Here is a 24,837-nt window from a genome sequence, read left to right as displayed (position 1 = left end):
GATAAGACAATGGATGGACACTGAAACTAAGCACGGGCAACCTTAAGAAGAGCTACCATAGGACTTACCTTCCCAGGATCCACATACAAGGATGAGTGTGGTGGCGAGCATGTAAACCCAGCACTGGGAGATAGGAGGTGGAGCTAGGCAGGTTCCAGGACACTCAGAGATATAGCCTTGCCTAGCTAGCAGAGCTCCAAGCAAATGTGACCGGAGGTTGTTTTCTGACCTCCACTGAAACTGGTGGGACACACACACACACACACACACACACACACACACACACACACACACACACACACACACACACGTACTTTTTATGTACGTACGTACATTGGGGGGGGTATAATTCTGTGGTAAATACACACAACTGCATACAATCTGGTGTTCAAAGTACATGGCATGGGAAACAAAAGAAGGGCTTTCCCTCCTCCATCTTACAATCTTGACAACCAGGAGAGGTACTTGGAAACAGACTGGAATGGTAGGGTCAGCTCCAGGAAACAGGAAAGAAAAGCACGGAACCTCCATAAGCAGCCCTTCTGTTTCTCCAATCACGGGCTCCTGAACCTCCCCCCACTCCTGAAGTTCACCCTTGATGCATTCATCCTTCACACTCATGCAGGGTAACTTAACTTACCAATCGGTTTTCATCAAACACTTCGAAAAGAAGCCGATGCTGCTGTGGAAGGACCTAGGTAAGAGAAACAACCTTTCTTTAAAAACATGAACATCCAGCCACAGATGCCAAGACATCTCCAAAATGTGATCCAGTTACACAGCTAAATTACACATCCAGGCCATACTGATGTCACCCGTGGTCTCCTGAATTCAAATACTTTTTGTTGTTGTAAGAATAAGTAGAATTTTTCAAAGCTAATGTCTTATATTTTTGCGGAAATATTACAATAGATAAAATCTACTTCATACCAAACGTAACAAAACTACTTTTTAAAAAATGTATCAGGGGTTGAAGATGTCATATAAAAATATACTCAGGCAGGGCATGATAGTACATGCCTTTAACCCCAACATTCTACAGGCAGAAGCAGGCAGTTCTAGGCCAGTCTGGTATACAAGATGAGTTCCAGGCCAGCCAGGGCTACACAGTGAAAACCTGTCTCAAAAAGGAAACAAAATTTAGGAAGGAGCTCAGTGGATATAGTAGTTGCTGTGTAAGCATGAAGTCCTGGGTACTGTACTTACACAGACTAGAATCCCCTGCGAAGGGCATAATGGAACTCACTCTATAAACCAGGCTGGCCTCAAACTCAGTGATCTGCCTGCCTCAGCCTCCCAAGTGCTGGGATTAAAGGTGTGTGCCACCACTGTCCAGCAGACTTTATATTATATTCAATTGACAAAGATAACCATCACATCAGCCAAAGAACCCTGTGTTGAATCGAAGGGTACCACTTTCCACAAATGAGAGTGCTTCATGTACCATCCAAACCTCTGGATGGTCACACTATCGTGTGCACACACACACACACACACACACACACACACACACACACACACATTATTCATTATTTGAGATCTTCTCTTAATATCTGATTTCAGGAAGGCATTTAGCTCAGGATTCAGTTGCAGTGCACAAAATATAAACAGCAACCAAAACTGTAAAATATAATCTCTGAATATGTATATATTATATATACAAAAGCTATGCAAAGTTTTTCCATTTTATAAATGCTAAGTATGATTAGATCACCAGAAAATCATAGCCATTAGGGGATGGAGAGTGGTTCAAGGGTTAAGGACACTCAATGCTCTGCCAGAGGACCCCAGTTCAGTTCCCAGCATAAAATGGCAACTTAGCCATCACTCCAGTTCTATGGATGCAACACCCTCTTCTGGCCTTTGCAGGCCTCTGCATGGTGCATACAAACTCACACAGGCTCACCCACATACACCTAAGTAAAATTATAAAAGTAAAAACACATCATAGATGCTTCCCAAAGAAAATAAAGTAGCTAAGGTAAGAAAAATTAAACTATAAGCAGCCTTCTTAGAGACGCTTAGGACACTCACATGCACAAAACATCAAAATCAAACAGTACACTACAGAATGAAAGTTACTAGAGAACAAAGGCTGTCAGAATCAAATGGAAATAATTTAAGGTGAATTTGGGGTGGTTTCTCAAAATATAGAATACAAAGCTAAGGAAAAATAGACAAAGGGGTTAGGGATTTATCTCAAGCAAGGCCCTGGATTTGGTCCTCAATTTGGGGAGGGTAGACAAAATTACACAAGCCTGGCTATGGTGGCACATGCATTTACTCCCAGCACTCAGGAGACAGAGGCAGGCGGATCTGAGTTTGAGGTCAGCCTGGTCTACAGAGAGAATTCCAGGACCGCTGCAATTTCACATTTCAGACAAAAAAAAAAAAAAAAAAAAAAAAAAAAAAAAAAAAAAGACTTTCTGAACAGATTCTAATCAAAGAATTAAGCATAAAACAAAGGTTAGACAAAATATGATGTATGCATCTGTAATGTGTGTGCAAATGTGCTCACCTTTGCTATGTGTTTGGAGGTCAGGTTTTTTTGGAGAAAGGATCTCTCAAAGCTGCAATTTCACATTACAGGTAAGCTGATCAGCTATCAAGCTGCTTCTTCCCTTAGCGCTGGAGTTACACTTTTTAAGAATGGTCTTATTGTGTCTATCTACATTTGAGGCAGAGTCCTGCTATGTTGGACCTGCTCATCTCAAAATCCTAGGTTCAAGTGATCCTTCTGCCTCAGTTCCTGGATACCTGACAGCAGGTGTACCATCACATTCCACATTACAGAGAGTGAGTAGCCCAGGCAGGTCACAAACTATGTAATAGAGGCTGGCCTTGGACTTCTGATTCTCCTGGCTCCACCTTACAACTCCTCCCCAACCTGACACCATCAAGCCAGGGTTATACTCACATTGCACATGTATATATAAGTAACTACACTATTAGGAAATTTTCTGGGCTGCAGAAAGAGCTCAGTCAGTAAAATGCTTGCTTGTATGCATGAGGACCTAGATTCAGTCCCTAGAAACCATGTAATAGAGCCCATGAGGTGAGGTGAGGCATACTTCCAAAACCAACACAGGGCAGGGGAAACAGGCAGATCCCTAGGACTCAGTGACCAGCCAGACTGGTACACTATAAGTCAGTGACAGATCCTTTCCCAATGAAAATGGGTGTCCTTTGGTATCTAAACACATGATGTGCACATATACTCAGACAGACAGAAAAGGGAGGGGGCAAGCAAAATCTATAGCCCCTACCAAGAGACATTTCCTTCAACGATCTCTTAAATTCTCTCCTACCAATATACTGGTATCCGTAAGACACATGAGAAGTCACATTTAAGTGACATTTCTAATTTTGTGGATTCATAAAAATGTCGTCTGACTTAAAATCATTTGGGGTAACGCTGCATCTTATCAGGTGGTAACTAGGACTGGTCATAAACTCAGTGGTACAGTGCTTGCCCAACACTTTCAAAACCACAGATCCAATCCCCAGCAACACATACACACACACACACACACACACTCCCGCTCACACACAGTGATTGTCATTATCAGGTTGGTCTTTGGGGGACAAAATTGACAATTAATTTGATGTAGGAGGCCCAGCCCACTGTGGGCAGTACCATTTCCTAGGATGGGTACCTGTACTATATAAAACAGTGGCAAGTTAGATGAAAGCAAGCAGCATGGGTACTTCATTTCTCTCAGCTCTTCAGCATGGATTTTGTGTGAGCAGCTACTTGAGGTGTAAGCCAACTAAACTCTTTTCCCTTCCTGCTTTTGGCCAGGGTTTCATCACAGCAACAGAAATGAAACTAGAACACTAATGATGTTCAGTTCTGTTCTCTCAAGGTCCACATCTGGTTTTGGTAAAAGTCTGCTGGTTTGAACAAACTGCAACATGTCCCCTCCTCTTCGATTTTTCAAGAGACACTGTATAGAATGTGTGACAGATGTCATCAAGTGTAACTATGGAGGTTAAATTTTTTGTTGAATGCTTTTAACTGAAAAATCAATTTCTTTAGTAGATATGGTAGTATTTGGACAACTTATCTCTTCTTAAGTAAGCTTTGATAGTTTGTATCTTAAAAATTGACAGATTTATGGGTAGAGAACTGCCAGTGGCATCCCACTCCATAGCATCTATTTCATGTCTGAGAAAGATGAGAAATTCAGCAATATGGATGAAATAGTCAGAAAGGAGGAAGAAAAATTCAGCAAGGAAATTAAGAGATAAAGGGAAAAAGAAATGTTAAAAATTAAAACTCAATGAATCAGGGGCTGAAGAGATGGCTTATCAGTGAAGAGCATTTACTGCTCTTCCAGAGGACTGGGGTTTGATTCCCAGCACCCACATGGTAGCTCACAGCCTTACTTCAACATCTTACACATTTCACTCCAATTCCAGGAGGATCTGACACCTACACTCACACTCACACTTACACAACCACACAGACTCTAGGCACCTACTCTCACACGCACACACCCGCACAAAGAATACACACATATCGCACAAGAAAATAAAATCAATCTTGACAGGGCCCAAGTGTGACCCTGCAGACCCTACATAAAAAGTTGGACACAATGACAGACACTTGTAATCCCAATAATGGGGAGACAGAGGTAAGCTTACTGTCCAGCTATCCCATCCAAATCAATGAGACCTGCTGGCCAGTGAGCGAGCTTCTATCAAAAAGTAAGGCGAGTGATGCTTGAGTAACAAAGACACCGAAGGTTGTCCTCTGACCTCCACATACATGTACATGTGTGTGCGCAGTCGCATACACACACACAGAATCATGAAAAGCTGTAAGACAATAAGCTCACCTATGGCGGAAGCATCAGAATACCATTACGTCTCTCATCAACAAGCTGGCAACCAGGAAAGTGTGGAATGATACATTTTAAGGCATGAAAGTAAATGCATACCAACCAAGAGTGCTAGACTGGAATAGCTGTCTTTTTACAATGGTGAGGAAAGAAGGACATATCTATACAAGCATTTCACAATCATCAAGCCAGTGTTACAGAAGATGCTTCAAGGATGTAACACCTTACATCCAGGAGGTGGAAAGAGTCACTCACAAGAGCCCCATGATCAACAGTCACCCAAACAAGAAGGTCCAGAACAAGACAGACCCACTCATGAATTCAGACAAGCCTTTAATGAAAGTCAACATCAATGTTCCCCAATCTGTTCTATCAAGTAGACAGGGAAGGAATGCCACCAAACTCATTCTACAAGGCCAGTGTTAACCCAACACCAAATCCAGAAAAGGACAAAACAAAGAAAGCAATTGTTCAATTCCCCAATGAACACACACACAACATACACACACACACACACACACACACACACACACACACACACACACACACACCTCTCACTAAAATTTCTGTAAATCAAATCAAGAATACAATAAAAAGGTGCACCATGATCAAGCTGGTTTCACTTCCAGGGACATAAGCTTGGTTTAACATATGCAAAACAATGAACTTAAGCAGAACATACACAGAGCTAAGGAAAGAAATCTTGTTATCATCTCAACCAGTGAACATACACAGACTTTAGGGTAGAAATCACATGATCACCTAAACCAATGTGAAAGACCTTTGGCAAAGTTCCCCAAAGAAACTAGGAGTAGAAAGAACATACCCTAACATAATAAAAGGCTGTTGTGACAAACCTATAGCCAACATTATGCTAAACTGATAGTATAGTTTTTAAAATCTTGATAGAGACAAGGTTGCCCACTTTCTACTCTTATTTTATTTAGAGATAGAAGTCTCAGCCTCAGTAGAAATAAGAAAAGGTCCACAATGAAAAAGTCAAAATTATGGCTCCTTGCAGATGACTGATCATTTATTTAAAAGGCCCTAAATCCTCCACCAGAAAATTCTTAAACCTAATTAACACTTCAGCAAAGCAGCAGCTATAAAATCAGTAGATGTGCATCAGTAGATGCAAAAAACAGATTTTTTAAGATACCAGCAAGAAATTAAAAAAAAAAAAGAACAAAAGAACAAAAAAATCTGTGGAAATGCTCTTAACTGCTGGTTCAGCAGCATTTGCTGCTCTTACAGAGGACCAGGGGTCAGTTCCCAGCATCTACATGGTGGGTCAAAATGAGTTCCAGAGGATCCAATGCCTTCTTTTGACCTAGGGGCCTCAAGCACATAAGCATTTTACATGCATGCATGCAAGGAGAACACTCATACATATAAAATGAAATACAAAATAAATCTAACCAAAAAAACTTAAATACCTATGAGGTGAAAGGCCCCTACAATGAGAAGTTCAAGACACTGAAGACACTAGGAAATGAAAAATGCTCCACAATCAGAGACTAGAAGATTTAGTATTGTGAAAATGGCTCTTACCAAAAGCAATCTTCAAAATCAATCCCATCCCCATCAGAACCCCAATGAAATTCTTCACAGAACTAGAAAAAAAATTCCTAAGATTCAGGTGGATAAAAAGACAAACAGCTAAATCAATCCTAAGCAGAAGAGACAATGTTACATAGTAACAAAACGCCAGGGTAGTGGCACCTAATCAGGTAAGCAGGCGAAAGGAATGGAGGAGAGGACTAAATCGACACAATAGAGCCACCCTATGTTTGACTAAACTGCTGAAAACATACCCTGGAGAAAACAGCTGCTTTAATTCTGGGTGGACTCCCAAAGCAAAAGAATGAAGCCAGACCCTTATCTTGTGCAAAAACCAATTCAAAATCCATTACAGGCGTAAAGTAAACCCCAAAGTTTTAACTGCCCAGGGAACACACTTCAAAATACAGGCATAGGCAAGGGTTTTCTGGTGCTAATAAAGATGTTAATTATGTAAGAAGTAATCACAAAATTTGACAAATTTGATTATATGAAATTAAAAAGCTTCTGTACAGCAAAGCAAACCTTGCCAGAGTGAAGAGAACCTGTAGAATGGGTGTAATATGTGTCAGCCACATGTCATATGACCCCAGAAATTAAACTACCAAAGAATCAACTCGTCCAACCAGTAAGTAGGAAGAGATCTTAGCGGGGGTGGGGAATGGAGGGCAACAGAAAGGGAAATGGGGAATAACTGGAGAAAAGAGCCAGCTGGGAGGGGGTGGGGCGTGTCAAGGAAGGCTGTGGAACAGGGGATTAGTGAGAACAAAGAATGATGACAAATGCTTGAAAGTACCATTATGGGATGATTTATTTTGTATGCTAACCTAAAAAGTTAATTTTAAAAAAAGATCGTCCTATATTATGAAGTCATCAAGGACATTTTTATAATCAATTTTCACATTTGCTTGTGGTTAAAAAGCAAGAATTATAAATAAATAATCTCAAGGCAAGTAGAGATGAAGACAAAAAAGATGGATTTTAGTTTTAATTCATTCCCTTCTGTAACATCTTTCTGTTAGCTCTTTCATGGGAAGTAAATGAATCAAAAATAATGAAAGAGCTGGGTATGGCGGTACACAGAGAAACCCTGCCTGAAAAAAAAAAAAACCTAAATAAATAAATGGTATGCAAAAAGAGACAAATACACACTCATCAGTACTGGAACTACTACGATATAACAGCAATGATGAGTTAATATTACAAAGAGCAGAACAAGGCATGGTGGCACACACCTTTAATCCCAGCACTCAGGAGGCAGAGGCAGCTGATCTCTGAGATCCAAGCCTGAATGAGATTCTCTCTCAAGAGAGAGAGAGAGAGAGAGAGAGAGAGAGAGAGAGAGAGAGAGAAAGAGGTGCAAAGAAAATGTTGGTACACTGAAAATGCACAAACTTCTGAGCAAAATACAATACGGAAAATAATAATAAATTTTGAATAAGCAACCGAGCCACTTGGGAGGACTTTGAAAAATTCCTAAGCAATACACATGCCAAGGAAACCATCCAAGGCGGCCTCTGGCTTAAAAAGTAAAACCAAAGGTTAGTTTCACTTTTCTCTAAATGACTCTAACCAACTCTGCCATTTCTTCAAGAATCCAAAATCTCAGACGGGTTTCAAATGCCGGTTCTGCCACACTGAGCAGAGGGAAGGAAAACCGTCTCTGAAGCGCTCTGCTGGCGCTGGACCCTCAGGGGCTCCTCTGTGTCTACCTTCAACAGCCTCCTCCATTCTGTTGCTCTTCATCAAAACTGAAAACAGCAAACATAAACCTTGGACTGTACGCAGGCAAGAGGATTCTTTTCCCTGACTGAAACCAAGTGTTCAGCACATCTGCAGCCACATTCAATTTTTTTTGTTTTTGTTTTAGTAAAACAAAATAAATATTTACTCAGAAGAGCATTGCACCAAGGGGAAGAGATGAGAGGAGCCTGGCAGATGAGAGTCACAGTGACCTTGGGTGTGAGGTAGGTCAGAGCGATGAAGAGTACACTGGAGAAGCAGAAATGAATGGAGATACGCCTTTTAAGAACACTGGCCATGCATGAGCCCACAGGTAAAGGGGAAACCGAGACAGGAAAACTATTTTAAATAAAACACAAGCAGAAACGATTTACCCTTCGGGCAACAATAAGGACTTGAGAAACAGGCCCCTCAGAGTCTCTCCTGGGAGCTGGAGTCATGGTTGGAATCTAAGGTGAGGTGAGAAGGCTGGCAGGTCAAGGAAGGGTGTGTAAGAGCAGCATCTACTTAGCCACCACTCCACGCCCTCACGGTTCTAAAGTGGAGTAAGAGCACTCTACATCTCTCCATCACTTGAGTTTATTACAACGGGGCATTCCCAGCCTCCAGATACATCTTTCACTACTCCATCATCTTACAATTATTTTTCATAGTGAGATTAATGGTCCTACCATATCATCAGAGGGTTCCTAGTTTTAACTCTCTTTTAAAAGATCTATTTAGTTACTTTAGGTGGACAAGTGCATGTGTGCCTGGTACACTCAGAGGTAGGAACAGGGCAATGGATCCCTGGAACTGGAGTGACAGATGGTACTAAATCAATATGGGTGATAGGAATTGAAGCCAGGTCTTCTGTTAAGAGCAACAAATGCTCTTGACCTCTGAGCCATCTCCTCAACCCCTAATTTTCACTCTCCTTAAAAATTTTTGCTGGGCACCTGGGCATGGTGGTGCACTCAGAAAGCAGAGGCAAATGGAACTCTGTGAGGACAAGGCCAGTCTGGTATATATAGCTAGTCCCAAGCCAGCCACAGTTCACAGCAAGACTCTCAGAAAAAAATTTTAAATTTTCTTTAAAATATTTTGGGTCCAGTGAAATGTTTCAGTAGGTTAAGATTTTTTATGCAAGCCTGGAGCTTGAGTTTGATCCTGGGAACCCACAAAAAGGTGGCAGGAGAGAGCCAAGCTCAGAGCTGTCTTCTGACCTCCACACATGTACTACAAGTAAAAAAAAATTCAAAACTCTAGGCAAATTCCAAGATGTATTTTTGGAATATTGTAAATGAGTATTTAATATTACCTACAAAGAAAAATATTTTTTCTTTTTTAATAAAATAAAATGCATACTTACTCTGAACAGTATTTCTTCGTTCCATTTTGGATTCAAAGACTAAAAGACAATAATAAACATAGTGTAATTTATTTTTTAATAATTTGTCAATATAAAAAACTAGTTTTTTAAACATTTTTGGAAACTGGCAAAATCTAACCTTTTTGATAGTTTTTGTCTGAACACTGGTAAGGATGCCACTCATCGGGTCGTACAATGTCACTCTCACATAAGGGTCACTGTTAAAAACAAAGATATTCAGTCCAACAGTTCACATTATCAGATTTTCAGAGTTTTCCTTGCTAACAGTTGCTACTATTTTATTATTTCTATAACTTTGAATCCTTAAAAGCCAGGGATCTATAAGCAGGCTAAACCATTTGCAGAAACAGATTTTGTTTAAAAAGCTTAAGTACCAGGCCGGGCGTTGGTGGCGCACGCCTTTAATCCAGCACTCGGGAGGCAGAGGCAGATGATCTCTGTGAGTTCGAGGCCAGCCTGGTCTCCAGAGGGAGTGCCAGGATAGGCTCCAAAGCTACACAGAGAACCACTGTCTGGAAAAACAAAAAAAAAAAAAAAAAAAAGCACTTAAGTACCACGTTAGTAAAACAGGCAAAGACTTATAGTGCAGACCTCTTACCCATAGTTCTGGTGCCTTACAAACTTTTTAGATAAATCGGTGGCTAATTCAGGGGCTGTAAAACTAGCTTTTCAAGACCACAGTTCTTTTCAAACCATCTCATGTTGTAAACCTTGTTCCATAGCAATGACCTGAACACACGTGGTGCACATCAATTCATGTACATATACATAAGTGAACATAAGTAAATCTTAAAATGTTAAATCTTCAGACTAAATTAAATCTTTACATTAAAATAAGATAAACTGAAGTTAAAAATGATCACATCTTTCCAAGCATGGTGGGGCACACCTTTTAGTCCTAGAACTCAGGAGGCAGAGGCAAGCAGCTCTTGAAGCTAGTCAGGGTTACATGATTAGACCCTGTCTCAAAAACAAATAAAATTACATGTTATAGAAGCCCTTCTAGTTTCTTTTAAGGCTCAGTTTATTTTTTACTCATATGTGTGTGTTTGTGTACAAGTGTGGGTCCCCTGGACCTAGAGTTACAAAGCTACCTAACATAGGTACTGGGAAGTAAATTGAGGCTCTCTGCAAGACCAGTAAGTGCTCTGAACTGCTGAGCCCTCTCCAGTCCCAGAAAGCTTACTAAAGGGAGACATGGAAGAGGACAATCTGTGACACTTGGGCTTTAAAGAGCACAAAAACTTACTCAGCCACTTTCTCTTATGTATCTCAGAGCTAGTACTGACCCTTCTCACTACCACCTCCCTTGTTTCCTCCTACACTTTCATACTTTAATTTACAAAGCCCACTCCCAACACACTGGCACTAATTAGGACCCACCCTCCTTCCTTCTCTCCTCCTGTGTGGAACTGATCCACTTGTCCAGTGCTCTCCACCTCAGAGGCCCCAAATCAGGGCATTTCACCAACTCCTTTATCCTCCAGCTTTCCCTTTGACCTAGTTTTTCTAGGTATATCACTGTGTTTTGAAACGCCTCTATTCCTGACTCCCCTCCTTCAAGCAGAGTGGAACACGTTTTTTTCTTCCTTTCTCAGTTAAACTTTACAAGAGAAACTGTAAATTATGCTTGGCAATAACACTTACACATCAACTACTCCACATCAAAGACTGTTCAAAGCAGCTTTTGTGGATCAGGGCCAGCTATTAACCTTTTCTCCAAGTTGTAAGGACTACACTGTAGGGAGAGGGCTGAGACTACAGCACCTGCTCCACTGAAAACAACACTCAGCCAAAGCAGTGACCTCTCTTTCTCCCTCCCTTCATTCCCACGGCTCTTTAGGACCACTAAGAATAGTTTATGTCTCTGTCCTCAGATCTATTGTGAAAACGCTTTGAAATACTCTGGGATCTTACCCCTAAATTCCTCTTTTCTCCTTCTCTCTTATTGACAGGTTACCACGTAGCCCAGATGGCCCTAACATCTCCATGTCAAATGTTGGGATTACAGGCGTGCATCACAGCCGGGCGGTGGTGGCGCACGCCTTTAATCTCAGCACTCTGGAGGCAGAGGCAGGCAGAGTTCGAGATCAGCCTGGTCTACAAGAGGAAAAGAAAAACAAAAACCAAACCAAACAGGCACCTCATCCAGTTCATGTGGTGCTATGGATCAAACCCAGGGCTTTGCACATTTGTACCTATGTCCTCAGCCATCCCTCTGTCTTTCTTAAGCCCCTTTTCTATTGTCAGCAAATTTCACACCTCTATTCCCTAAGGTATTCAACTAACCTCCTGTTCTCTACATTTCCCTTTCTAATCTCATCCATAGTTTTTACAACAAACTATATAATGTCAAATAAAACCTATAAAAATTGCTAGGCGTGGAAGCACACACCTTTAATGTTAACGGTCTTCTATTTCTTTCCCTTTCCTCAGTGTAGCTGATTTATATACTTACTTCCTAGGTAATCACACATCACAGTTGAGCTCCCACTGAATCTGCACTCAGGATGGAATATGTAGGAACATCATAGAGACTTCTCAGGGACAGCATGACACCACAAAACCCACAGTAGCTTGTTCTAAACTCTAATCAGTTACAACTCCCTGATAACATGGGTTACACACTGAACTCCAAAGTTCTCAGCCTGCAATGCCCTCACCCACATACGCTAACATACATACTACTAGGGTCTCCCCAGTTGTCTCTTGCCGGTGAAGGGTATTTCACTCTTCTGAGAACTACGTAGTTTTAAAGTGTTTCTGTGATTTTGTTGAGTTGTCTCCTCTGTGTTTACCTGCATGACACCCTGAACCTAACTTCTCCCCTGGAGACAGGCCCCTGGGTGAGAATAACCTGGACACAGATCAGACAAGAGTCACAGGACATTGGCCAAGACATGTAAACTTCCTGAAGCACATCTGGTGGCATGAGGTTCTACAACAGGATGAAGGACCACAAAGACACTCTGATGACGACACAGTGAAATGCCCAGAGCATGAGGATAGGTCTAGAGTTTATAGACATCCCCTGAGAGACCTCACGACTGAATTAGAAACAAACACATAACAGCCACTTTGTAAGACCCTGAAGCAGTGAGTCAAACTAAAGACTCCAGGGGTGTCTGACTCACAGACTGTGAGATAATAAACACATGCTCAGTCGAGACACCAAGCTGTGGTCAACGTCATCAGACAGCAAGAGATACACAATCCTCACATGGTCTGTGACTGTCAATGTGCTGTGTACATTTGAACATCTATTTTACAGTCCAGAATGTTTGGTTTGCAGCCATTAGAATATATCCTTTAGGCCAAAATTATTTGTAATACTTTATAAATTTGTTTTAAAGATTTTTAAAAATTATGTGTGGGGGTCTGTGCACATGAGTAGTGGTGCCTGCAGAGGCCAGAGGCTTTGGATATCTCTGGGACTGGAGTACAGGCAGCTGTGATCTACCAGACACAGGAGCTGGGATACGAACTTGGGTTCTCTGCAAAAGCAGGAAGCACTCTTATCTGTGGTGCCTTCTCCCTCCAGCCGCGTTTGATTTTTTAAAAAAAGATTTATTTATTTTATGCGTATGAGTATTCACCTTTAAGCCAGAAGAGGGCATCAGATCTCACTATAGATGATTATAAGCTACTGTGTGGTTGCTGGGAATTGAACTCAGGTGTTCAGCAGCCAGTGCTCTTAACCACTGAGCCATCTCTCCAGCCCCCTGATGTGAAGTTTATTAAAGTGTCCGTCTTAACAGTTCTGAAAAAAGCATGAGTGCTTTTATCCATTATTATAGAATTTTCCATTTTCCCTTTAATTCTGTCAAATTTTGAGCCATACATCTCCAAGTTCTACTGATAGGCATACACCCCATTTCTAACTATTAACATTCCTGATGATTTTATTACGATTGTGAAATATTTGGAAATAGTTTCATGTTGAATCCTCATTTCATCAGATTTTAATGTATTCACTTTAATCTTTATCATACCAATTTTGAAACCATTTTTCCCAACTTAACTGTGTCACTGTATTTTAAGCTTATCTTTCTTTGAAGAGTTGCTTCATTATTTATGCATGCAATGTCTGCAGAAGCCAGAAGAGGGCAGTGGCTCTCCTGCAGCTAGAGTTGTAGATCGTTGTGAGCCAGCAGATACAGGTGCTGAAAACCAAAATCCAGTCCTCTAGAACTAAAACCCTGAGCAGCCTCTTCAGTCCCTTAAATATTGTCAGCACAACCTCTAGTGATGGCAGGACCCCGCCCCAACCCCCATACATCCCTCACTACCAGGGATTCAACACAGACCACTCCAACCCTAGATTTCTGAATGTGTCACCATGTAGCTCAGGCTGGCCTAGAACTCACAATCCTCCTGAGTGCTAGAATTATAGGACTGGGACACCAGGTCTAATGAGTCTTACTTTCTAATTTATTGTAATACCCTCTATTTTATGTTTGTTTCATGTAATTACTGACATGACTAGATGAAAGTCTACAACTCATATTTTTCTTCCCTTGCCCAGCCCCTTTCAAAACAAAAAACAAACAAAAAATTCTAATTTGTTTTGTACTGGCTTTTTAATATTTTTCAAGAACTTCATATATAAATTTTTGCTTTCACAGCCAGGCATGGTAATATACAACTTTAATCCCAGCACTCAGGAGGCAGAGGCAGGTAGATCTCTGAGTTCTAGGGCAGCCTGGCTTACAGAGCAAGTTCCAGGAGAGCCAAAGAAACCCTGTCTCAAAACAAAAACCAAAACCAAAAAAAGACAGAAACAAAATTTCTGCTTTTACAAAACCTGTAATTCTTTGCATTACTGTGGATGGCTTATTTATGGTTTCTATTATATACCCTTAATTACTCGCTTTACCTATGCTATTATACCATTCTTCCATATAGGTTCACAGCAGACCTCATACAATGTACACACCCCTGTCCTTTATGCTGTAACTGCCACAGTATGCGCTTTATAATATGAATCCATAAGACAAGGTTGTGAACTATGACTCCAATGGGCCCTGTATAAGGTTAAAAGCACTTGCTGCTCTTGCAAGGGACCCAGGTGTGATTCTGAGCACAAACATGGCAGTTCAAAACCATCTATAGCTCCAGTTACAGGAGATTCAACACCCTCTCTGACCTCTGTGGGCATCAGGCACACATATATACACAAAGACAAAACACCCACACACAAATAAAATTTTTAATTAAAAGAAGTATCTGTAGATTCCAGGCGTTTATTGTTTCTGGTGTTCTTTTCCTTCCTGAGGGTCTGTGCGTCCATCTGGCATCAATTCTCTTCACCAGGAGCAACTTGCTTTAACATTTCTTCTTTAAAAAGATTTGTTATGTGTGTGTATGTAAGTACAGTGCCTGTGGAGGCCAGAAGGGGGCATCAGATCCCCTGGAGTTGGCCATAGGCAACTCATTGGGAATGGTCTTCTGTAAGAGCAGTACAGGCTCCTATCTGCTGAGCCATCTCTTCAGAACAATGTTTCCGATAATAGAAATTAGTGTTTCATTGATTTCACTTATTCTTTTTTTCCCCCAACACAAGGTTTCCCTGTATAGCCCTGGCTGTTCTGAAACCACTGTATAGATCAGGACTCAGAGATCCCCCTGCCTCTACCTACCAAGTGGTGGGATCAAAGGGAGCGGTACCACTGACCAGCTTGAACACTTATTCTGTAAACATGTTTTATTTCATTATTTAGCTCTCCGTTCTTTCTGGAGTGTAGTTATGACAGACTTTCTTTTTACCTGCCATCTTCTAATTGGTAAATAATTCCTCTTGATGTAAGTTCAGTTCATCTTTTCTCTACACTCTGCTACCACAACCACCAAGCATTTTAATTTCAAATACTATATTTTAGCTGTGGAATTTTCCCTTTATTTTATTATTTATTTATTTTGGTCTCCACTTCCTGAGAGTTCTAATGTTTTGATGAACCATGAGCATACTTTTATTCCTTCCTTCCTTTTTTATTTTCTGGTTTTTCCTGAGACAATGTCTCTCTATGTATGTCTCTGGCTGACCTGAAACTCATTCTGTAGACCAGGCTGGCCTCGAACTTAGAGATCCCCTGCTTCTGGGGGATCAAGGGCATGTGCCACCACTGCCCACTCACAGTCTTCATCGTCTAAAAGTGTGTTCCTCTTCCCTGGATCTTTACAGACCAGGTGATTACATGTTGTACCATGGACACTCTAAGCTGAGCTACAGAAACTCTGGGTTCTGTTATTCTCCTCTGTTTATCTACCTTCTTTGGACAAGGGTCACAAACTCTGTTAGGCAATGACTCTCTGCTCAGATCTTTTGCCATCAGCTAAGAGTCCAACTTTTTTTCTTCCAGCATCCTCACCACGGCCATACTTCCTTCAGATTCATTCTTCTCGTTTCTCCACCATGGTGCATACCACTGCTCCAGATTTTCAGGCTGTGGAGACTACCAACCACTGCTCCACCTTGTGACTCTATGTAGATTCAAGCTAATTCCTTTCGTTTTTTCTTTTTTAAGACAGGGTTTCTCTGTGTAGCTCTGGTTGTCCTAGAGCTACAGCGTTTCTCTGTGTAGCTCTGTAAACCAGGCTGTCCTTGAACACACAGAGATCCGCCTGCCTCTGCCTCCTGAGTGCACCATGGCCCAGCTCAGACTAACTCCTAAAATTGGGAACACGCTACACTTCTTTTCTCCAAGTACGGATCCCCACAAGTGTTGCCCTGCTCTCTTCATTCTCTGCTCAGAGAGCTACTTTTTTTATATTGTATCCAGAGATTATGGTTGTTATACACTAAAGGACTTGGAGAATTAGAATTTTATAAATTTCTGGGAGCAGAAATTTATAAATAATCTATCTATCTATGTATCTATATCACTGTCTTTAATTTTATAAATTCAGTAAGTAATTCAGATACCAAGAATAATTTCGCTGTGCATCAAAATTTGCTAATATTATCATTCAAATTTTCATTTAATCAAAGTTCAAGAAAAAAACTAAGAAATGCCAAGTTTTAAAATCCCAACCCCATCATATACTTACCTGGCTCCCAAGATATCTTTCTTGGCCAGGCCTATGCCAGCTATCACTTTCACTCTCACAACTCGTGTATTATCCTAAAATACAAAAGTTCTGGTTTATTTTCATATAATTATGAGTTATCCTATATAATAACAATCTAACACAATAATAATAATACTAAAATTAGAGAAATCTTAAAACAATCAATCTGATTGAAAGATAAAAGAAAATAAAAACAGAAATTACTATTTTTAGATACAGCTGAGCACATACAAAGAAAAGCAAAGAACTAAAGTTACTACACTCAGTAAGAACTTAACATTAAGGGCTGGGGAAACGGCTCAGAGGTTAAGAGCACTGGCTGCTCTTCCAGAGATTCTGAGTTCAATTCCCAGCAACTACATGGTGGCTCACAACCATCTGTCATGAGATCTGGTGCCCCCTTCTGGTATATAGCATACAAGCTGACAGAATGCTATATATATAATAAGTAAATCATTTAAAAAAGAATTTAACATTATTTATAAGAAAATCTAATGATAAATTGTAACTAATGAAATTACCACTATTGCTGTGTTCATAAAATCAAAAGCATACAATCATTTGTAATAACTACTAAAAAAGGGCAATTATTTATAGTACACCACACTGTAATGAGTTAAATACCAATTATTTTGCATATCATGGTGAGGTGAGATCTTATGGGAGAACTTTGTCTTAAGAAGGACATATCATCTGAGTGGACCTGGGGGAAGATTAGTGGGGTGAATGTGATCAAAATACACTGTATATGGCTAGCTGGGTATATTGTTACACTTTAATCCCTTGGAGGGAGCACTATGCAGATCAATGTGAATTTGAGACCAGGCTAGCCAGGACCATATAATGAGGTCATCTCCAGGTTAAAAAAAAAAAAAAAAAAAAGGAAGAAAAAGGAAATGGTGGGGATAGAGAAGGCTGAGCAGTTAAGCTTAGCAGTTAAGAGCACTAGCTGCTCTTCTAGAGGACCTGGGTTCAATTCCCAGCACCTACATGGTGGCTCACAACCATCTCTAACTCCAGTTCCAGAATCTGAAGCCTCTTCTGGTCTCTATGACACCAGGAACACACACAGTATACAGACATACATACAAACAAAACACCCACACACATAAATAAAAATTTAAAAACATACATTGTGGGAATGGAGACATGGCTCGGTGGTTAAGAGCAAGTGATCCTCTTCCAGAGAACCTGGGTTCAACTCCCAGCATCCGCATGGTGGCTCACAACCGTCTGTACCATCACTTCCAGGAGATCCGACACCATCTTCTTGCTTATCCAGGCAAAGCTCCCATACCCATAAAAATAAAGAAAACATTGTATGAAATTCTGAACCAATTAATAAAAATATTATACTTTCTAAAGAGATAACATAGCAAAATATTGAGGAGGAAATGACACAAATTCTGTAACTTTTTCTCCAATGGCTTAGCAAATAAAAAGCTGGATGTGAGTCTGTGCAAGTATAAATAAAGGGGACGACCACAATGCTACCACTCTGTGGACTTTGTTCATGGCTACAGAAGAATGTGCTACATCCCTCTCTTAACTGTCCTATTAGATTAGAAATAGTTTAAATCAAAAAAGGGTAGGTACAGATTAATTTTGGCTATTGGGAAAAATACCCCCAACAAAAAGCAACTTAGGGAATTTATTTGGCTTACAAATTCCTCACTCCATCATGGAGGGAAAAATCAAGGCAGGAACTCAAGCAGCTGCTCTTATCATATCCACAGTCAAGATCACGAACTGAGTAAACCTGGCCTTGCCTGCTTGCCCTTAGTCAGTTTTCCTCTCTCACAGGAATCTGTAGGACAGTTTGGTATAATGTATACTTCCATAAATCGGTCCACAGCCTGGTAACACTGTGTTCATTCTCTTTTATTTATGTACACACAGACATATTCACATCCAACTTTTTATTTGCTATGAATGCTGGCTAGTTTTATGTCAACTGGACACAAGCTATAGTCATCTGAGAGAGGGAACCTCATAGAGAAAAAGATCAGGCTGTAGGGAAGCCTTCAAGGCATTTCCTTAATTAATGAATGATGGGAGGGCCCAGTCTATTGTGGGTGGAGTCATCCCAGTCTGGTGGTCCTGGGTGCTACAAGAAGGCAGGTTGAGCAAGCTATGTGGGAGCAAGCCAGTAAGTGGCCTCTGTATCAGCTCCTGCCTCCAGGTTCCTGTCCTGTTTGAGTTCCTGCGCTACTTCCTTTAACGATGGACTGTGATGTGGAATTGTAAACCAAATAAATTCTTTTCCTCCCCAACTTGCTTTGGTCACAGCATTTCTTCACAGCAATAGGATAGTAACTAAGACACTAAGCTGTTTGAGAGTAAATTATAGGGGATGCCTGCCGCCCACAATGGACTGTGTCTTCTTACATCAATAAACAATGAAGACAACCCCTATGAATCTGTCCAAAGGCCAACCTAATCTAGATCATTCCTCATCAAGAGTTTTCCCCCTATATTAGTTCATGGTTTTAATACCAGCACTCAAGAGGCAAAGGCAGGCAGATAAATCCCTGTTTGAGGCCAGCATGGTCTACGTAGTGAGTTCCAAGGCAGCCAGGGCTACACAGTAAGACCTAGTCTCAAAAAAAAAAAAAAAACTATTTAAAATTGTCAAGAAACAAATAAAATTAATAAAAACACACACTAACGTCAATAAGGTTAAAAATACTGTTGAAGAAGAAAAGAGAAATAATAGGGACATTCTCTGTGCTTATGGGTGAAGATATTTGACAATAGTTGTCTATTTTCTCCAAAATCATACATAAATCCAACACAATTACAATCCCTAACCACTTGAATTTTTTTTGTGGTCTTAAATTATTTGAAAGTTCATTTCAAAGTGTAAAAGCAAGAAGCTAAAGATGGCACTTGGTCACTTATACAACACAAATAAGAAACAAAATTCGATGGTCAGAGGTGGCCGGTACTTTTAATCCCAGAACAGAGGCAGAGGCAGGTGGATCTCTGAGTTCTGAGTTCAAAGCCAGCCTGGTTTACAGAGTGAGTGCCAGGACAAGCAGGACTGTTACACAGAGAAACTTTGTCTTAAAAAGTCAAAATAGCCTTTAATCCCAGCACTTGGGAGGCAGAGGCAGGCAGATCTCTATGAGTTTGAGGCCAGCCTAGTCTACAGAGGGAGTTCCAGGATAGCCTCCAAAGAGAAACCCCCATCTCAAAAAAACCAAACCAAGGGGCTGGAGTGATGGCTCAGTGGTTAAGAGCACTGACTGCTCTTCCAGAGGTCCTGAGTTCAATTCCCAGCAACCACAACCACCTGCGATGAGATCTGGTGCCCTCTTCTGGTGTGCAGATATACATGGAAGCAGAATGCTGTATATATAATAAATAAATAAATCTTAAAAAATAATAATTTTAATAAAAATAAGAAAAGAAAAAGAAATAAAATTCACTGAGTAGCAGTAGCACACCTTTGATCCCAGCACTCAGGAGGCAGCGGCAGGAGGAGCTCTAAGTTTGATGTGCCAGCATGATCTACAGAGTGAGTTCCAGAACAGTCAGGGCTACACAGAGAAACAGTCATGGCTACACAGAGAAACTCTGTCTTGAAACAATAAAAAGAAAAAAGGAAAAAAAAAGAGAAACAAAAATCCAGGCAATACTAAACTGAGAAAGAAAACCTATTCATGGGAGTCAGCAATATGGCTCCAAGATACCTGCTGCCAAGCCTGACTAGGGTTCACATCCTGGAACCCACATAGCGGGAGAACTGAGTCCCATAAATTGTCTTCCATACATGCACCATGACACACACACACACACACACACACACACACACACACACACACACACACTCTCTCTCTCTCTTAATTTCTAAAATTTCAGAAAAAAATTCACAAGAATTTCAGGCTATTCCTATGAAGTTAAGTAGGAAATAATCAGGGCTGGAGACATAGCTAAGTAGCTAAGTTGGTTGAGTATATGCCTACCTGTAGGATGCAGCCAGGAGCATTCTGAACTTGTAATCACCCTGTCTCCACTTCCAGATACCTGGATTACAGGTGTGCAGCATCACCCCCATAAACTAGTCATGCTAGACAGCACTTAACCAATCAACTTTTATCTCTAGCCTCAGACACTGGCATTCCTTTTTGTTTAGATTTACTTTTATTGTTTTTAATTTTATGTGTGTGTTTGTGTGTGGGTCCCAGTGCAAGCCAGAAGAGGGTGGTACCAGGGTCCTCTGGGGCTCAAGTTACAGACAACTGTGAGCTGCCCTGTGAGAGTGCTGGGAACTGAACTCAGGTCTTCTATAGGAGCAGCAAGTGTTCTTAACTCCTGAGCCTTCTCTCCAGTCAACACTGTAATTTTTTTTGTAGGAAAAATGAAACTACAATTCTCTACATTCCATGACATTTCTATCCATTTTTCTCCTTGTTTCAATTTGTTCAAATCCATTTCATTCTTTCAGAGACAGCAGCTCACAGTATGGTTGGTCTTACAGTCAGGTGATCCTCTGGCCCTCAGCATCTCAAATGCTGGGATTACAGGTGTGTGCTATGATGGCCCACTAGATGACTTTGGAACCTCCCCTCCCCCCAGACAAGATCTCTCTGTGTAGCCCTGGCTGTCCTGGACCTTGCTACATAGACCATACTGGCCTCAAACTCACAGAAATTCTCCTGTCTCTGTCCCTCCAGTGCTGGGATTAAAATGCAGTGCTGGGATCCAATCCATGGCTTCGAGCACACTAACCAAACACTCCACCCACTAAGCCACACCCTCAGCCCAACCACTTTTAATCAACAGCAGAGGGTTGCCTACTCCAAGACTAGTGAGTTCAAAAGGTGACAAAGCTGCCATGTTTCCTTCTTTAAATAAAGTGTGGTGTGTGTGTGTGTGTGTGTGTGTGTGTGTGTGTTGGTGTGGTGTGTGTGTTCCAAGCCCCCATTTAGTTTTGTGATAAACCAGAAAATAAACGCCAAATGACATCGATGAGCTGCCAACTACAACCAGAAAACAAGCCATTTCTGTCTTTCCCTCCAGACAGCAAACTCCTTGGAGGCTGGCAGTCTTTTATCCCGTCTCCCTGGTGCTTGGCAGTGCACACAGAACAGTTAATGAACGTCTGCTGAGTAAATATTAATAACCCAGTTACCACCGCAAAGGAAGATGCTCACCACTATGTCTGTCTTTATCCTCTAACCTCGTCCTCTTCCTTAATGTGCACAAAGTAGACACAAAAAGATGAAAGGAAACTTGAGTCATGGAACACACGTCTAGTCCTCCATCATGAGACTTTAACAGTCCTTAACTACAAAGGTGGAGTTCCTAGCTCCAGTTGCTGCTGAGCACCTAGTAGCTGCTGCACAGATCTCTAGTTCAGCTGGGCAGATGAAAAAGACAATCAGAAATACAGATAACGGGCCAAGAGGGAGAAGAGAGATGGGGAAAGATAAATTAAGCAATATTTAGTCTGTGATCAGCTGGCTCTGCTGGAAGGTGAGAAAAGAAATCTGGGAGAGCAGCCTCAGGGAACAACAGAAAGCCCAAGGACAGGGTAGGATGCCAGCTTGAGATCCTCCACACGGGGTGGTTAAGCAGCAGTGCATTGTCTCCTTCTAACTGGGTCTACACAACAAAAATGGGGACTAGTCAGACTGTCTCACCCCTAGCTAGAGCAGGCTGAAGACTGCTTCCGGGGAGTAAGGATCTGGAACCATCTATTGCCCATCACCACAGGCTGAGCATTATCTGAGCACCAAATTTTCTTCTAAAGATTTACTTATTTATTTTGTGTGTAGGAGTGTCTTTGTTCCATGTATTCATATGCACCACGCCTGACTTCCACAGAGGTCAGAATAGGGCATCATTTCAGATGGTTGTAAACCACTGTGTGGGTGCTGGCAGCCAAACCCAGGTCCTCTACAAAGGCAGCAACTGCTCTTAACTGGTGAGCCATCTCTACAGCCCCTCCTGTAACATTCTGAAGTACAAACATTCAACCCACCATGTATTTAATAGCCCAGCAGAACTTGCTGCTCCCAACTATGTATGACTCAGTCTATCAGCCTTTGTCTGCCTCCCCCCTTCTCTGCCTCCAGTAATCACCAATCTACTCTAAACTTTTTAAATAAAGATCGTGTGTGTGTGTGTGTGTGTGTGTGTGTGTGTGTGTCCGCACTTGCTCAAGTGCCACAGAGGCAGGAAGAGGGGATCAAATATCCTGGAGCTGGAATTTATAAGTTATGAGCTGCCCCCCAAGGGTGCTGAGTACTTAACTCTGGTCCTTTACAAGTGCTCCAAATCACTGAGACATCTCTCTCCAGCCCCTCTACTCACAATTTTTATGACAATAACTCTTTAGATTTCCCATGAGAAAAATCTTAAGTACCCATTATCTCCCTAAGCCTGGCTTATTTCACTTAAAATGTCTTCCAGTCCACACATGTTAAAAATAAAAGGATCGCCTAAGAAATCAAGTTCCAACCGCAACACAAAAAAAGTTCTCAAAATACCCTTCAGTAATTATTCTACATTAATTAATAAGGTGCCCACTGTTTATAAACAAAAAGCTCTCGGGGACGTGGGGAAAATTGGAGGGGGAAACTTGCTAAGAGAATGCACCATTAAAATAGTGTTTGGAGGTACCTGAGAAAGGAATAGAAATTGGGGGGTTGAGGATTTCCAGCTAACTGGGCCCAATATTGATAAAAGGTACATGAGCCCGTTAGATTAAGTAACAAGAAACTCGCAGATTTGACTCACAAACACACACACGCGCGCGCGCGCGCGCACACACACACACACACACGCACGCACGTACGCGCGCGCGCACACACACACCACACACACAATCTGAAACGGTCACTGTTAACCACTACGAAGCCTTTAATGCCCCACCCATTTGAGACAACCGCCAGCTCCATCGAAGCACTCCTCAACTGGGCCTCACTTTCAGGGAGCGCGAGGCAAAAGTCGCGATTAAGTTGTTCGACTGTAACAGACGGCTTTGCCTGCTTCAAAACCTAGGACTACAGTTTTCAAAGCCAACAGCTGTGGGGGGGAGGGGGGTTCCTTAAAGTATTTATACTTCTTCGGCCTTCGTTTTTTTTTTTTCCTAAACCCTAACAAAGGCCGCGAAACACGGTGTGAACTTCCCACATCAGACACTTGCCGCGGAGTCGAAGGAATCCCACCTCCCCCCGTTCCCACCCTGGCCTCTCGGGCAGCCATGGTAGGAAAGTCGCCAAGTTCTTTCTGCTCCCGCTGCGGCAGGAGCGGGATGCTGAAGCCCGGGATGTCGCCCCACCCAGGCCATCGCCCTCCCCGGGAGGGTGCGCGCGCCCAGGCCGCAGCCAGGGCCCCCGGAGGCCGCCAGGGAGGGCGATGGCCCTGAGCTGTGGGGCGAGCAGGCGGGGACCTGCGCCCGCAGCCGCCTCGTGCGCGCCTCTCCCCACCTCGCCCTCACCGCGTGTCCCGCTCTAAGCGCGCGGACGGGCCCCGGCCCGGATCACCCTCTTTCCCCCACGCCTCGATGGACCCCCCGAGCGTCCCGCAGCCGCCCCGCACCTCGTCCTCCTGGAGCCCCGGCACCTCCGCCTCGTCGGCTGCCATGTCCGAGCTCACGCTGGACGCACCGCCCCGCCCAGGCTGCAGCGGCGGGAGAGGAAGGGGAGGAGGCGGCGCTGCGGCTGAGGCCCACCCCGGGAACGCGCGGGGTACAGGGGCGCGCGGCGGGAAGGGGCGGGGCGCGCTCTCCGCGGCTGCGCCCCTGGCTGGGCCCGGGCGCGGGGGGCTGGGTTGGAGCAAGCGTGGCGGGACTCCGGGAACAAGGAGCTCCTCTGGAGCGCGCGTGGCAGGCAGGGCCTGCGGCGGGGGCGCGCGCGCAGGCGGGGCGGGGAGGCGGGGGGACGTTGGCGGCTGAGGCCCTCAGCCCCCGCCTGGGCCGGAGCGGGGGGTGGGGAGGCCCGAGGAACGTCGCTCTTCAGCAGAGAAACTACCTTGCGGTTTTGCTCAACAACAGGTCTCCCTGGGAGCCCGCCACGACTCGGCCCACTGTGTTTAGAGCCGGGAGATGAGGCGTGCTTAGTCCCAGCCTAGAGCCACATCTGAAAGCGAGCACTCGGGGATCAGAAGCCACCTTAGGACCCGGGAGGGAATGTGCAGGCCTAAACCCGGGGTGGGGGTGGGGGTGGGGAGTCTGCTTCAAGTCCAGCCACCAGGCTCAGTTAGCCAACCAAACGTGCTTAGCTGAGCTTCAGCCACGCT

General features: G+C 42.8%; 1 protein-coding gene across 3 annotated transcripts in view; it reads right to left on the bottom strand.

Annotated features, from left to right (window-relative positions):
- Nedd4 (NEDD4 E3 ubiquitin protein ligase) overlaps positions 1-24,443 on the bottom strand; it is an 89,237-nt gene extending 64,794 nt beyond the window's left edge. For 2 of the 3 annotated variants that reach the window (XM_027411182.2, XM_027411184.2), the window contains exons 1-6: positions 24,139-24,291; positions 17,720-17,884; positions 16,567-16,640; positions 9,638-9,716; positions 9,499-9,537; positions 641-694 (exon numbers count right to left, since the gene is read on the bottom strand). In XM_027411182.2, coding sequence (XP_027266983.1) covers positions 641-694; positions 9,499-9,537; positions 9,638-9,716; positions 16,567-16,640; positions 17,720-17,884; positions 24,139-24,183 — 456 coding nt within the window. In that variant the 5' untranslated portion in view covers positions 24,184-24,291. Of the gene's footprint in view, positions 1-640; positions 695-9,498; positions 9,538-9,637; positions 9,717-16,566; positions 16,641-17,719; positions 17,885-24,138 lie in introns of all 3 variants that reach the window. The other variant, XM_027411183.2, reaches the window with a different exon arrangement.
- Positions 24,444-24,837: the final 394 nt, after the last annotated feature.

Source organism: Cricetulus griseus, chromosome 4 (assembly GCF_003668045.3).
Source record: "Cricetulus griseus strain 17A/GY chromosome 4, alternate assembly CriGri-PICRH-1.0, whole genome shotgun sequence".
Classification (NCBI taxonomy): domain Eukaryota; kingdom Metazoa; phylum Chordata; class Mammalia; order Rodentia; family Cricetidae; genus Cricetulus; species Cricetulus griseus.
This window is presented reverse-complemented; position numbering and strand designations above follow the sequence as displayed.